The sequence below is a fragment of the Fusarium falciforme genome, chromosome 10 (genome assembly GCF_026873545.1).
Source record: "Fusarium falciforme chromosome 10, complete sequence".
Taxonomy (NCBI): domain Eukaryota; kingdom Fungi; phylum Ascomycota; class Sordariomycetes; order Hypocreales; family Nectriaceae; genus Fusarium; species Fusarium falciforme.
In genome coordinates this window covers 2,736,269-2,749,637 of record NC_070553.1, presented here as the reverse complement: position 1 = coordinate 2,749,637, position 13,369 = coordinate 2,736,269, and the positions used below count along the sequence as shown (strand labels likewise).

Below are 13,369 nucleotides of genomic sequence, written 5' to 3'. Positions count from 1 at the left end.
AGCGTCACAACTTGAACCGAGGAAGCACATACAACAAACCCAACCAACAGAAGCAGCAGCAGCAGCAGCAGCAGCAGCAGCAGCCCCGAGATGACGGGCTTGAGGAAGCAGGTCTTTGCCGGCACCTTCATCTCCAGCAAGAGCCCGCAGGAACTCAACTATCTGCACAATGCCCTCATCTGCGTCGACGGCGAGGGCAGGATCGCCAGGGTTGATAAGGAGCCTGGCAGTGTGAGCAAGCTGGAGAAGACGCTCAAGACGCTTGGATGGGCTGCGAGCGAAGTGGACATTCATGTGGCACAGCCGGGACAGTTCTTTTTCCCCGGCTTCATCGGTGAGTCTGGATAATGGATTGTGAGAATGCCCTTGCTGACGACAGCTCCAGACTCTCACGTTCATGCGCCACAGTATCCCAACGTGGGCATCTTTGGCAAGACGACGCTCATGGAGTGGCTTGAAAAGTACACCTTTCCCATGGAGTCGAGCCTCAAGGATCTGGACAAGGCGCGCAGGGTGTATACCGCATGCGTGAGACGGACGCTGTCCCATGGAACAACGACAGCTGCCTACTATGCGACCATCGATGTGGCCGCCACGAACCTCCTTGCCGACATCTGTTTCGACATTGGACAGCGCGCCTTTGTAGGGCGTGTCTGCATGGACAACCCGACCACCTGCCCTTCTTACTACCGGGATGAGACAGCTCAGGAGTCATTGGAGAGGACGCGGGAGACGATCCAGCATGTCCAAGACATTGACCCAGATTTCAAGCTCATCTGCCCCATCCTGACACCCCGCTTCGCGCCCTCGTGTTCCAGCGAGGCCATGAGGGGTTTGGCAGATATTCAGAGGGAGATGGACCTGCCAGTGCAGACGCACATATCAGAGAACGAAGGAGAGATTGCGCTCGTGGCAAAGCAGTTTCCCGAGTCTGGCTCTTACGCAGAGGTTTACGATAACCATGGCCTTTTGACGCGGAGAACGATCCTGGCGCATGCGGTGCATCTGAGCGAGGAGGAGGCGGCCCTCGTGGCCAGGCGGGGGAGCAAGGTGTCTCACTGCCCATGCAGCAACAGCTCCCTCACGAGCGGAGCGGCGAGGGTGCGGTGGATGTGGGATCGGGGCATCACGGTCGGCCTCGGCACCGACATGAGCGGAGGTTACAGCCCCTCGGTGCTCGAGGCGGCACGGCAGGCGGCTCTGGTAAGCCGTCACGTAGCCATGGGCGTGGCAGCCGGAGCGGAGCGGGAGCGGAGCAAGCTGACGGCGGAGGAGGTGCTGTACCTGGGGACGCGGGGCGGCGCCGAGGTTGTGGGCCTGGGGGACCGCGTGGGCGGGTTCGAGGAAGGCATGGAGTGGGACGCGCAGCTGATCGGTCTGGGACAGGTTGACGAGGACGGCATGGGACAAGACGGCAACGTCGACGTGTTTGAGTGGGAGACGTGGGAGGAGAGGATGGCCAAGTGGCTGTTTAACGGGGATGATCGGAATGTGAAGAAGGTGTGGGTTCGGGGGAGACTTGTTCACGAGCGGTGAACTTCTCTCTCTCCCAGCCAAGGAACAAGAGGCTATTTCGGCATATCTGCCAAGAGAAAGGGAAGGGTGGTCTCAAGACGGGCGGCCTCCAGCTGATATCGAGAGAAAGTCGTATCTGCCCGTGGCTTAAGCCCAACAAATGTCCACCGCGCTTCACATAATCTCGCATTCCAAGATCAGTTTTTTCGTTTTTTAGAGGGTGCGCCACGAAGAAAAGAAACAAAAAACCGCTTTAACCCCTGCATATCTGGCCGCGGGATGTTTCAACCCAACGGGGATCATCTCTCTCTCATGCAAGGCCCGGCCAAACATGTTGCCGTCTGACGTTTGACTGGTGCTGCAGCCGCCGCCAAGGGCGTTGATCCATCATTGAAGCACCAAGATAAATCGAAGCACCAAGATAAAAAAGGCTTTTCATGGCAGTGGCTTAGACACGTCTAATATCAAGCTTGGAAGCTTGGGGCTTCTTCAGCTTCTAAGCTAAATAAACCACAAGACACATATCTTCGCAAGGCAGATTTTTCCAACTTGTCCATCTTTCAGCTAAATGCGTCTACTAGGCGATAAACTGAATAGACTGGGACTCATGATGCTTCAGAACCTTGGCATAGCTTGCAATAGTCCAATGACGGCCCCTGTCAAGTGCGGATCCCTGCCACGGCAGAGACAGCTTCCCTTCAGCCCTGCGCTCTTGGCGCCGTGCTGCAACGGTCCTTGGGCGTCTATTGCTGCATCGTCAGTGGGAGCATAAGAAGAGGGGGAGTCCCCCCCCTCCCCATGGAGTAGTAGAGAGTAACAATTCAGAATACCATCTTTGTCTCCTCCCAAGTAAACCACCAACCAACACATCGCCATGTCGGCTACTACTACCTCTACCCACGGCCTCACGGTCACCGGCGTCCCCAAGATGCCCTTCTGGCTCACCATCCTCCGCATCGTAGCCCTCGTTCTCTCTCTCGGCGTCCTCATCGCAGCCGCCTACCATCTCTCCCTCCTCGGGGGTTGGAGCCAGTACTACGTCGGCTCCAACCCAGCCGGCTTCCTCATCTTCGACGCAAGTCACACACTCCCTTTCTCTGATATATCTCTAACATTCTTATTAGTCCATCTTCACATTCCTTATCCTTGGAGGCATGTTGGCTGCAGAGTTCTTTGCGCCTCACATGTACCTCCGCCTCCTCTTTGTCGGCGCCCTCATTCTTGACGCCATCTTTTGGCTATCTGCCTGGGCTTGGGCTGCTTCTTGGACTTCGAGTTACTACTCCATCTACAACGCTGCTGGCTTTGGTCTGTATGCTGAGCTGCAGGCGTGGGGTGCTTCTATGCTTGCCGGCAGTGTTCTGGGCGCTTTCACTTGGTTAGTTTCTTTGTTGTCTCTTCTCGTGAAAGGAAACTGACTGTCAAAAGGGTCGTCATCATCGTCATCACCGTCTTCTTCGTCAAGGCCTGCATGGACTCTCCCCAAGACTCTTCCTTCTCACCCAGGGCCCCAACCGACCCCGAGATGGGCCCGCCCAAGCAAGAGGGCGTTTCTCAGCCCCAGTACGCCTAGTCGAATAGGCCAAGCTGCTTGAAGTAATATCAGTTGACTACGCAAAGGAGGTGAAGGTAAAAGGAAATACTATGATACCCTGGGTCTATGACCCCTGTGATGGCTTTGGCAGGGCTTGGCAGGGCTTGGTTGGTGATGGAGTGTAATGGTGAAGGGCGGTTCTGCTTTTCAACGTGTTTGATTTGCCTGTAGAGGCCTTGATTCTAGATACCTTACATGAATTTATACAATGCGATTTATCCGTACGCCTCTGCTATCTGCCCTGATGGAAACAAAAAAAAAAAGGAACGTGAGAGACGGGGAAAATGACCAGAAAGACGAAGAAAGAAAAAGAAGAAACAAAGCCCAGAGAAGCAAAGACATGGATCGCGATAGTATCGCCTCTAGTGAGAAAAAAAAAACTGCTGACCAAACGAAGCCATGAGAATCCCACCCATTCTATAACCCTTTGGCCTGACGGTGTGCTCCTGTTGTCTTGCCCATGGTGGTCTAGTATAGGTGGTGAAAACTGCGCCGCGATGCATGAGTTGAACCAGAAAGGACGAGGCCAAGCACCAGCAGACAAGGAAAATCTCCATTCTCCGTGCTTGTTCAATGATTAACTAGAAAAAAGACAGAGAAACTTATCGTCTCCATAGCTAATAGGATCATGTTCAAATGGGGTTGTTAGTAAAGGTGTTGCTCCAATCATCAGCCATCGAGGACATGTCCTCAGCAGACGCATTCTAAGCGGCTGCAGCAACTTGCCCAGGCTGCTGGTTGAACTGGTGTTGGAAGGGCTCCATGACTGACTGCTGGGCCATGGCATTCTGAGCGGCCTGGAGCGCCGCAGCGTCGTTTGCTTCCAGCTCAGCCCTGAGCCGGGCGACCTCTTTGGCCTTGGCCTCCTTGTCCTTTTGGACATGCTTCTGTGATTTATAATTAGCATGAGATACTTAAAGATGGAATGTGAACGTTCAACTTACGTTGCTCTTGGCAGTGCGGGTGGACTGCCTCTGCGACTTGCTCTTCGCAGAGTCCTCGGACCTCTTTGCGTCCCCCTCGCTTACTCGCTGTTCGACAACAGACAATATGGCCTTCTTCAGTTCATCAGGAAGATCCCTAAACTCATTAGGCTGAGCCCCAAGAGTAATGGCGCGGAGCTTCCACCAGTTGAGCTCCGCCTCGCGGTCGTTCAAGAGGACTCGGCTTTGAAAGATGACCTCGTTACGACGGTCTCGCGTCGCCTTGGCCGCAAGGTTGTTTCTCTCCTTGTCAAGCATCTTTCCCTTTTCCAGAATCTGCTTGTTCTTGGCTCGAAGAATCTCGGCCAGTCGAGGGTTGTCCTCGGGAATCTCGTAGGGGGCCTCGGGCAGAGGCTTGGCCGCCATCTCCTTTAGCTCAGATGGAGGGAGAACGGGAGGGTTAGCCTCCTGGTGAGCAAGCTCAAAGTCGATAGAGGTGATGATCTTGTCATAGTCTGCCTCGGACTCCACGTCTGGGATGGTCAAGCCGGCCTTCTCGAAGGCGTAGCCAGCGATCTTTCGGCCAGACCAATCGGGCTGACGCTTCTTGGGACGAGCATCAGGAGTGACGTTACCACTGGTAGTCAGACCAGAGAGAACCGGCTCAAATTGCGAGAACTGGGGGTCAACAGCGATGTTGTCGCCGGAGTGAACTGACTCACATTGCGTGAGGCGAGGGTTGAGAGTGAGGGTTTCACCCATCTGCTGAACAGAAGGACCTGACTCACACTGCGTAAGACGAGGGTCGATAGTAGGGTTGTCGCCCGTCATCGGGATACCAGAGGTGACAGGACCCTGAGCGTTGAAGTTGAAGCTGCCAGGAAGAGCGAGGTTGAGTTGCGCAGTTGTAGTAGGCTTGGGAACGTAACGTTTCTTGTTGGGAGGCGTCGCAACGCTTCCTTCAGCGTCGTCCGCTCGTTTGTAGTTCACCCACTGGTACTTATGCTGCTGACCGGCATTGCTCTGGTCGTAAGACCGCTTGCCCTTGGGCAGCGAGTTCATGGTAGCGGAAGTGCAAAGATGTGACAAGAGCGAATGAAAGAGATGACCACGATAGCTAGAAGAAAGCACTAGACGACGGGAAGAGTGTAGAAGTGTATGGAGAGTGAGAGAAGGAAATGAAGTTAGGAATCAGGATGGTGAATGTCGAGTCGCTGTGGTGACGATGCCGCCTAGCGACCGCGAAGGAAGAGAAACAAATACGCGCCTGTGAGGAATGGATGCAGCAGCGTGCATAGGAATCAAGATACCTTTTCAGATAGAAACCAACAAGTTCCAAGATGAAGGTTTGTAGAAGAAAAAGTGTGCAAGTGGTGGTGATGTTTCGAGGAGGAGAGAGAGTGGAGGGTGGAGGATGATGCAGAGGAGAAGAAGAAGAGAGGCGAAGCTCGTGCAGTGCAGCTCAAGAAATAACAATAGCTAACAATGGTGCCGCACATCCCCACTCGCGAGTTGAATGCTCAAGAATCCCAACGACAATAGCTAGCCTCCTCCAGTAAACAACCCCCTAGACTGACAGCCGGTCTACACTGCCAGACGGGGAGCCTCCCCCTATCTGCACTGCAGGTGAATCACTAAACGCCCTGATCAGGTCTCTCGCACATGACCCCAAGCTGCATCTCCTCCCTCGAACTGCAGTTCATGGGCGCCTAAACCTACACTTGCACCTTCTTGACTCCCTTCGTCATCAACTATCAAGGTACGTCCCCCGAGTTGAATGACCAATAGGCTGTCGAGCGAAGGAGATCACTAGGGGTGTACAAGGGACATAGGCATGACTCTCTGACACTCATGCGCAACCTGTTTCTCTCGAGGCTTGAATGATGCAGACAGAGGTTTTTGTTTTTCCCTTTTGCAAGTCACACGAGAAAAGGATGCTGTTGACATTTCCCAGTTCGCCAGTTGTCACGCGCACACTTACGAAAAACATCACCGCCAAGCTCAAGCTCACTCGTCATAAACTCTTCACACCCTGTCAAGTATCCTTCCCTTCTTCTTTGCTAACTTGTAGATCTCGTCGTCATCAGGTCGTATGTTCGATATCGTCGAGACGGCCTCCTCCTTTGTTCGTCGCGTCGCTATCCGTGATTCAAGTTGGCATTCTTCATCGGTTGACGCGAGCATCAATTCACAGATCAGCACGAATGGAGTCCTGCATCGCACACCGCAGTCACTCTAGACAAGCGTGTGCAAGCCATCCACTAACCAAGCTACGGGGTCTTTTCGGGGGTGGAAAGGGTCTCGCGGGGATAGGATATATCCTTGTGTGTAGCCTGAGGGTGTGGGCTCCTTCATCTAGGTGCCATTCGTGCGGCTCTGCTTTGGTTTCAAACGCCGCGAATCATGCCCGTCGCCTTCTTTGAGGGCAACAGTGCATCTTGACAGTGACTCCCTGACGCGAATCTATAGCATCAAGGCAGACGTTGCCACCACCAGCAACGCGGCTCATATTCACCTACCCCCGACTGACTCTGAGAAGCATCAGCAACAAAGACTTGGGATCACCAATAAGAAGAGTATTTCGCCCTCGAACAAGAGTGCGAGAACATGTCGTCATCCTACCACTCACACAATGACCCCTTGTTCAGTCGATGTGGAACAAGACAACACACACAATACATTCAACTCTGCCGTTCTTTCAAGCAGTCCGCTAGCCACCCTGAATTGTTTCCAGAAAACCAATACCCGCGACCGCTTCGCTGATTTGTCGACTCAAATAACCCTCCGACCTTAAACAACGCCCAAGAATCCAATCCCATCAAGCCTCGCTCACCAAGACCGAGATTAAGACATCCCCAAGTAAATCCCATCGATAAACAACCAAGTTCCTGCGCCGGCCTCTTTGTTTTTTCACCACAAAGTTGCTCTTCGCTTTCCTGGTATCTTTTCAAAAACAGTCATGCCGCCCACCGTTCCGACCATCCACCACAACCATCAAGGCCGTCAACCCTATTCCAATCCAAACATCCCGATACGCCAGGTGCCTTAATCGACCAGAGCCCTGCTCACAAGGCCAAGCCTGTCCCGTCCTTCGTCCACCGATATAATGCCAGAAGCTCCCTTCTTCGTTGTTGTTGCTCTCCTAGATCTTCAGGTACACGACCCCTGACCTGGGCGAGGGCACTGCGCATCACTTTGCTAAATTTTCGCTGCAGACTTGTTAGTTTCCCTTCCCGATACAGTCTTGTCCACATTACTCACCTGATACTCTGTGCTCAGAGTCACAACACATGCCTCGTGAGCCCGCACGATGGTCTCGCACGCCTTAGCAACGCTGGGCGATGCTTCTGACTGCAGCTTATCTGCAATAAGAAGCAACAAGAACGATCCCTGAAGGAGATAAATACCGAAGAAGAAGGGCATAAACTCCAGTCCGGGGTCGAACTCGAGGATCTGGTTGATGGCTTCGGCCGCCGCTACCGCATGGCTCGTTGCCGTGATGAACCCTTGTGATGAAATCCAGAGGTCGTCGTCATCAAGCAAGTTGATCGGATCCCACTTCCCAGCCAAGAGAATGTGCAACACATGCATCACGTGTGTACCGTATGCCATGACAATCCGGGTCTGAATGTTGCCCTCCGTGAGTCGACCTGATCCGCTGGAATGCACCGAGTGAACTGACGGTGTCGTGGTTTCAGGAACTCCAGAGAGTTCGTTATTCTCGCCGTGCTGCCCGTCACCTTTGTCGTCTCCTGAGCGTGGCAAATGCTTAAGCTCAAAGGCCTGCAAGCTCTGCTCATATATCTCCAAATGCCGAGTGATTTCTGCCGTCTGGGCATCCCATTCGTGTCCTGGACGGAAAGCAATGCCAAACCGCGGATGGTTCTTTGCGTGGTGCAGATCCACGACTTCGCCCAGAATTGTCATCAAGGGGAGAAAGTATCCAAAGATACTATGGCCTCGACACTCGTACTGGGGCCCGCATATTTGCGACGAATCCGAGACGTATCCTTCAGGTCCAGTGTTGAGTAGACTGGGATCCGTATTGGAGCTGGAAAGGCTGCTAAAATCCCCATTTTGCCATGCCTTGTCATCCATGGGCTGCAGCAAACCCTGGCATTCGATATCCAGGAGAAACAAGGGGCGATTGTAGCACAGAGCCAAGTGCCTGTCGACAATATAGAGGAGCCACCATATCCGGCGCCGCTCTTCACGTTCCTCCTCTGCCACGTATCCGCCACTGTTGCCATCCTGATCATCCCCGGTCTCAGTGTCCATGGCACTGGTTTCTTGGCTTGTGGGCGATGGACCAACCGGCAACTCGCGTCCCAGCTTCAGCTCTCGCGCGAGGCCCCAAGCAGCAGTCCACCATCTCATACTAGCGCCCTTGTACTCACTCGCCGAGACAACAACTGCCAGGTGAATGTAGGTGATCACATCGTCCAGGCTTCCCGCGGCACCGAATGGCCCTGACTCGCCCGTCAGAGCATCCAGGCTAATGGACCCAGGCATGGCTACACCCAATCCACCAAGCGCAACTCCGTCAGCCACTGGGCTTGGAGCATCTCCTGAAGTTGTATGAATAAGTGGCCGAAGAAGATAAACTGTTAGCTCGAGGAGCTTCTGGCATGTTTTAGCACGAGCTGAAGGCGTGCTGGCCAGGAAAGGAGCATCGCTCGTCTGCGCCGCAACCCATAGCATGCTCGCCAGAAGGGCCGGCTGGCAATGTCTCGGTTTTGTGGGATGGAGGAAGTATTTCTTTCGAAGGACAAATCCTAACACATAGGGTGACATCGGATGCATCTGAGCTGATGACGAAGACGCGAAATACAGATCGACGAGATCGCAGGCGAGAGAGATTGGCAGAATATTGTTGAGGTGAGGGATCAAAGGTTCGAGAACGGGATATCGCAGTTTCGAGTTGCCGAAGCTCGTTTGGGGAACCTGAGATTGGTATTGGCCTGGTGGCGAAGCCATCGAGATTCCCCAGCCAGGAGATGCCCCCTTGCCCATCGAGTATCCGAGTGGACTATTTCCCATTCGAAAAGTCGTGTTGTTGCCAAAGTTCGGTGGGCTCTGGGCTTGCATCGAATATGGAAACTCAGAATAACCCGACATACTATTTCGACCACCAGGACCATAAGGTTGGCCATTGAGCTCCAGGCCTTGGGTATCGTAGTTGTGTGTCATGTTCCCGAATCCATTCAAATCCAGGCCTCCGTGGTTCTCCATTTGCTCGCCGTCCAGGGCCGGAGGGCGTCCAAGCTGGGGCTGTTCACTCATGCCGAGGTTCTCAAGACCTTCCAGACCCTGGGTGTGTCGCATAACATCGTCGCTTTGATCCTTGCTCGATTTACTGCTTGTGCTCGGTTGTCGTTCGCCAGAGTGGAGGATGTTGGAAGTCTCGAGTTCTTTGTTGGAGGATTGGTTGTTCTCGCCCGCAATTTCCTCTGGGTTTTGGCCTTTTCCAGCCGCCGCAGCCTGAGCAGCAGCTTGCTGGGCCAATTCTTTTCGGGAGGCCTTTCCTCTCTTCTTCCTCTCACGGATGTATTCGCACCCCAGGCCGAACTCTACTGAAGTCAGAAACGCTTCCCAACATTCGACTTCAGGACCTACCAATGCAGTGTGCGCAGGGGTGCTGGCCATCGCATTTTGTCCGAAGCTGGTTGCATTGATCACAGGCTCGGCTAATCCTCCTACGAATGCCTGACGCCGCAGATCCACGAGCAGTAGCTCCATAAGGGTGTTGTCGATTCTTCGTCTGAGGGCCTGCCCTCGCCAGATGAGGGTTCTGGATGGACACTGGCTGTGAAAGTGGTTGAATTGGATACTGGTGGTTCTGCCCGAGTGTCTCTAATCCATTGCCTTGGATCTGAGTCTGCTGAACATTGCCATCTGGTGAGATGTTTGAAGAGGCAATGTTCTGGTAGGGAGAAAAGCGCTGAAGAGGGTTGGACAACATCTTGCCATGCGCGTGTTATCACGTCTTCTACAAGATGGTAGATGAAGCTTTCGCTGCGGTTGGACCAAAGTCTTGGTGACTTGGGTCAAGGGTGGAATGAGTTATCCCCCTCCCCTACCGATGGCAGGAGCAGATTCTTTGATAAACATGGTCAGTTTGCCTCTGTAAGCAGATCCCAAAGCTCTGCGGGGAAGTGATGAAGCAGACAGGGGCTTGAGTCTGATGACGGTTGCATGAGAAGAGTCGAAGTATCAGAATAGTACAAGATCAACCATGTTGATGGCCGGGGTACACCTCGGCAAGCGGGGACCATAGAGTGATTGACAAGACATCTGACAGTCCCATGGCATAAATATGATGGTAGTGTCGTTGTCCGTGGAGGCGATCATAGTCTCCTTGAAAGAGGCAAGTTGATGAAGAGGGTACGCGGGGTGGAGGAACGACTGATACACGACGCGACTAAAGAGAAAGAGAAATAGATAGACTTACCCTGACCGGCAAAAGGGTTCCAGCTGCCCTAGAAGGCACTGGAGAAGCTGACCGTAACCAGATAGTTTGGGCTTTCGCGTAACTTGCTGAGTGCGCTTTCAATTCCAGCCTGCGGTGCACCCAAGAGCGTTTCAGGCAATGATGACCCTCGTCGTTTGCTGTAGCTCAGGTGGCGAACCTAGGTTATGGCTGAGAGTCGTGGAGAGGGCCCTATAGCTGAGTTGTCCAGTTTGATACTTGTTGATAGAATGTCAGGCCAGGGGAGTTCGGATCAGAAGACAGTGGTGGTGGATCTCCGAGGAGCTCCTGAGGGCCGAGTCTCTCAAGGTCGATATGGCGATTTCGATGGAACCAGCTGGATGGAGAGGCGAGAAGACAGTCTGGATGACTCTGTCTCAACCGTTAAAGTCAATGGTTCCTTGGAATTAGTCGGTGGCAGGAGGAGGGAGGAGAGATGGGCGTCTTTTTTCTGGAGAAACCCCAACGGCAGCTCGTGACCGAAATGTCGGGCGTGGCCAGGACTAGGCCTGTAGGGGACGGGGAGGAGTGCATTTGCTAACCCAGAGCGACCAGGCAGCTGCCGAATGCCAAATGGGTCGCTTATTACTCCGTACGGAGTAGTGAGGACCTAGCTCGCAAGCCTGGGAGCGAGGTCCCGCCGAGGGTGGGTTGATGGGCAGATGTGGAGTATGGTCAGAGGTGGAGGATTTTGAGCATGGGTACCACTCACACCTCGAGGGCGTTGTCGGTTCTTGTTCCGAAGAGAATGACACTTGGACTGGGATCTCGTTCGAGGAATCTTCTCCTTTATGCGGGCCAAGGCGAACCGCGGATGTCAGGAGTTGGGTTCTCAGACGAATTGAAGCTGGAGAAGCCGTGACGATAGCCGTCGAGAGGACCATGTGGTGGCATCCATCTCAGGGATCTCTTCGTCTAGAACCATTCAACGACAAGACGGGGTGGGGACGCGAGAGTTGGTTTCCACAACCTCATGGCGTCAGTTGCGTCCGGTCCAGGCAAGGAGCTGCTGTATTCCACGCTTGTGTCTGTTCTTCAGCAGCGAAGATTGTTTAGTCGACTCGCACGAACGAACCAAAGCGTTCCTCTCAGGGTCAGGGTCTCTTCACTCGGTGGCGTCTAGCGCGTCGCCGCCGACCTGACGTTCGGCTCCATCTTAACCGAGCCCCGACGCTGGAACCAATTTCCAGCTTGTTCGTTCGCACCCAAAAGGAGCGAAAGCTTAAACGGCTGAGCGGGGAGGATCTGACATTGATTTCTTGCTGGGTTTCATCGCATCGCATCGCCTGCTTGACAAGGCCCGATAGAAGAACTAAGGATCGTCGCCGCTCTGGTTCCATCGCAGACCCCGTTTCGACTCTGGGCGTGGCAGCCCTGAACAGAACATTGTGCGGAGCCATCCATCCCCATATCCGCGCGAGTGGTGCATGGGTGAGAAGAGGGTGTGGGAGGCCCTAAGATTGTCCGTCGCTATCCATCCCCGGATTTTCACGATGGGGGATCTTCCGTAGTCAATTTAGTTTCCATCAAGGCTGGGAAAAGAAAAGATTCATCGAGGGGAAGCTGGTAAGTGTGTGTGTCCAAGCTTCAAGTAAGACGCGACGGAAGAAACCCCAGACTTGGTACAGTACGCGCCTTCCTTGACGGGACGGGATGCCAATTGGGGGCTCCTTCCCCCAAACTCTTAGATCCAATCCAACCCCATCCCCTCAATCCCACTGTTGGAAGGCGCTTACCAGCAGGTCGCTCAGATCATCACTTCCTTCTTCATTCATCTCCCTTGCCCGACACCAACGCAAACTCTTCCTCTTTTCCATCTCGACCACCCTCTCACTAATGACTTTTCCGAACAATACACCGAAAGAAGCTCGCCCCTTGTGTAACCTGCTGTTGTTGGCATGGTCGACGCCGCACTCGCGCGCCAATAGCATTGCGCATATGGCCCTGTATGGCCTGGCCTGGCCTGGACATGCAATTCCCCCCGCACCCGCAACTCGACTTGCGGAATTGACGGATACTGGCGGATGGATGCCGGCGCGGCACACAGGGTAGCGACATGACACCCTCTGCAGAGGCTGCTGGGAAAGGAGGGGATGGCCAGAGCCTGTCTAGAATGCGAGCTCCAGCGCCTCGGACTGTCCAGTCATCCATCACAAAACCCCCAAAGCTCATGTTCTGACGGATGACGCGCCCACCGCCGGAATGTCCTGCTTGTGGCGCCGACACCATCAGTCAATCCACGGACGCCGGCCCGATTTCCCCACACTCCTCTTCATGCGCCTCTCGTGCATCCTTGCAACCTCTCCAACCAAATCCCGCCAACCCTAGTTCAACGGCGCGACTGTCGCGAAGCCCATGTCTTTTCTCATGGCAATGGTTCAACCTCCTGGCCGTGACCTTTGTCGTGTGTGTGTGTGTGTGTGCCGCACTGCCCCTGCCACTTCCACTGCCCAAGACTCGAGTTCTGATGCTTTCTCAGCCAACTGTCATGATGCGGTTGCTCGTGCCCTGTTCCCAGTTACCACGTGCTTGCTTGCTCAAGGGCAACCTCCACCATTCTGACAAAGCTGCGTGTAGCTAGTTACAAATGCGTCGTGTCCGATTACGAGCCTACATGTGTGCTGCGTATTATGCCCAATGGAGAGCCGCCTGCATGGTCGGTCCGGCAGCTTTAAAGTGCCATGACACGCTCGCGTTGAGTCCCCGAGATTGCAGGTATTTTGCAGGAGAAACTATTACTTTTCAGTAATATCATACAGACATCATATCCGAGAAAGAGGGCTAGCAACATAGCACTCTACATCAGACAATATGATGTGAGTGATGACCTCCAAATGCCTCGGTTATACTACTTTTCAGGGGCCAACC

The 13,369-nt window shown here is 53.8% G+C and overlaps 3 protein-coding genes and 1 pseudogene across 4 annotated transcripts, besides 1 other annotated feature; 2 read left to right on the top strand and 2 right to left on the bottom strand.

The window, feature by feature from the left end:
- The first annotated feature begins 57 nt into the window (after positions 1–57).
- Positions 58–1,536, top strand: NCS54_01272900 (annotated as a pseudogene). The gene is made up of 2 exons: positions 58–334; positions 386–1,536.
- Positions 58–1,536: a sequence feature.
- An 853-nt stretch (positions 1,537–2,389) lies between these two features.
- On the top strand, positions 2,390–3,088 carry NCS54_01272800 (Hypothetical protein; the record flags this gene model as incomplete). Its single annotated transcript, XM_053157954.1, has 3 exons — positions 2,390–2,590; positions 2,640–2,893; positions 2,944–3,088. 3 exons carry the CDS (start codon positions 2,390–2,392, stop codon positions 3,086–3,088), a joined length of 600 nt encoding a protein of 199 aa, XP_053013929.1.
- A 725-nt stretch (positions 3,089–3,813) lies between these two features.
- On the bottom strand, positions 3,814–5,094 carry NCS54_01272700 (Hypothetical protein; the record flags this gene model as incomplete). Its single annotated transcript, XM_053157953.1, has 2 exons — positions 3,814–3,996; positions 4,054–5,094. The coding sequence occupies 2 exons, from the start codon at positions 5,092–5,094 to the stop codon at positions 3,814–3,816; spliced, it is 1,224 nt and encodes a 407-aa protein (XP_053013928.1).
- A 2,003-nt stretch (positions 5,095–7,097) lies between these two features.
- NCS54_01272600 (Xylanolytic transcriptional activator xlnR) lies at positions 7,098–9,994 on the bottom strand (the record flags this gene model as incomplete). The annotated part of the gene is made up of 3 exons (XM_053157952.1): positions 7,098–7,241; positions 7,294–9,602; positions 9,649–9,994. 3 exons carry the CDS (start codon positions 9,992–9,994, stop codon positions 7,098–7,100), a joined length of 2,799 nt encoding a protein of 932 aa, XP_053013927.1.
- Between the last annotated feature and the right edge of the window lie 3,375 nt (positions 9,995–13,369).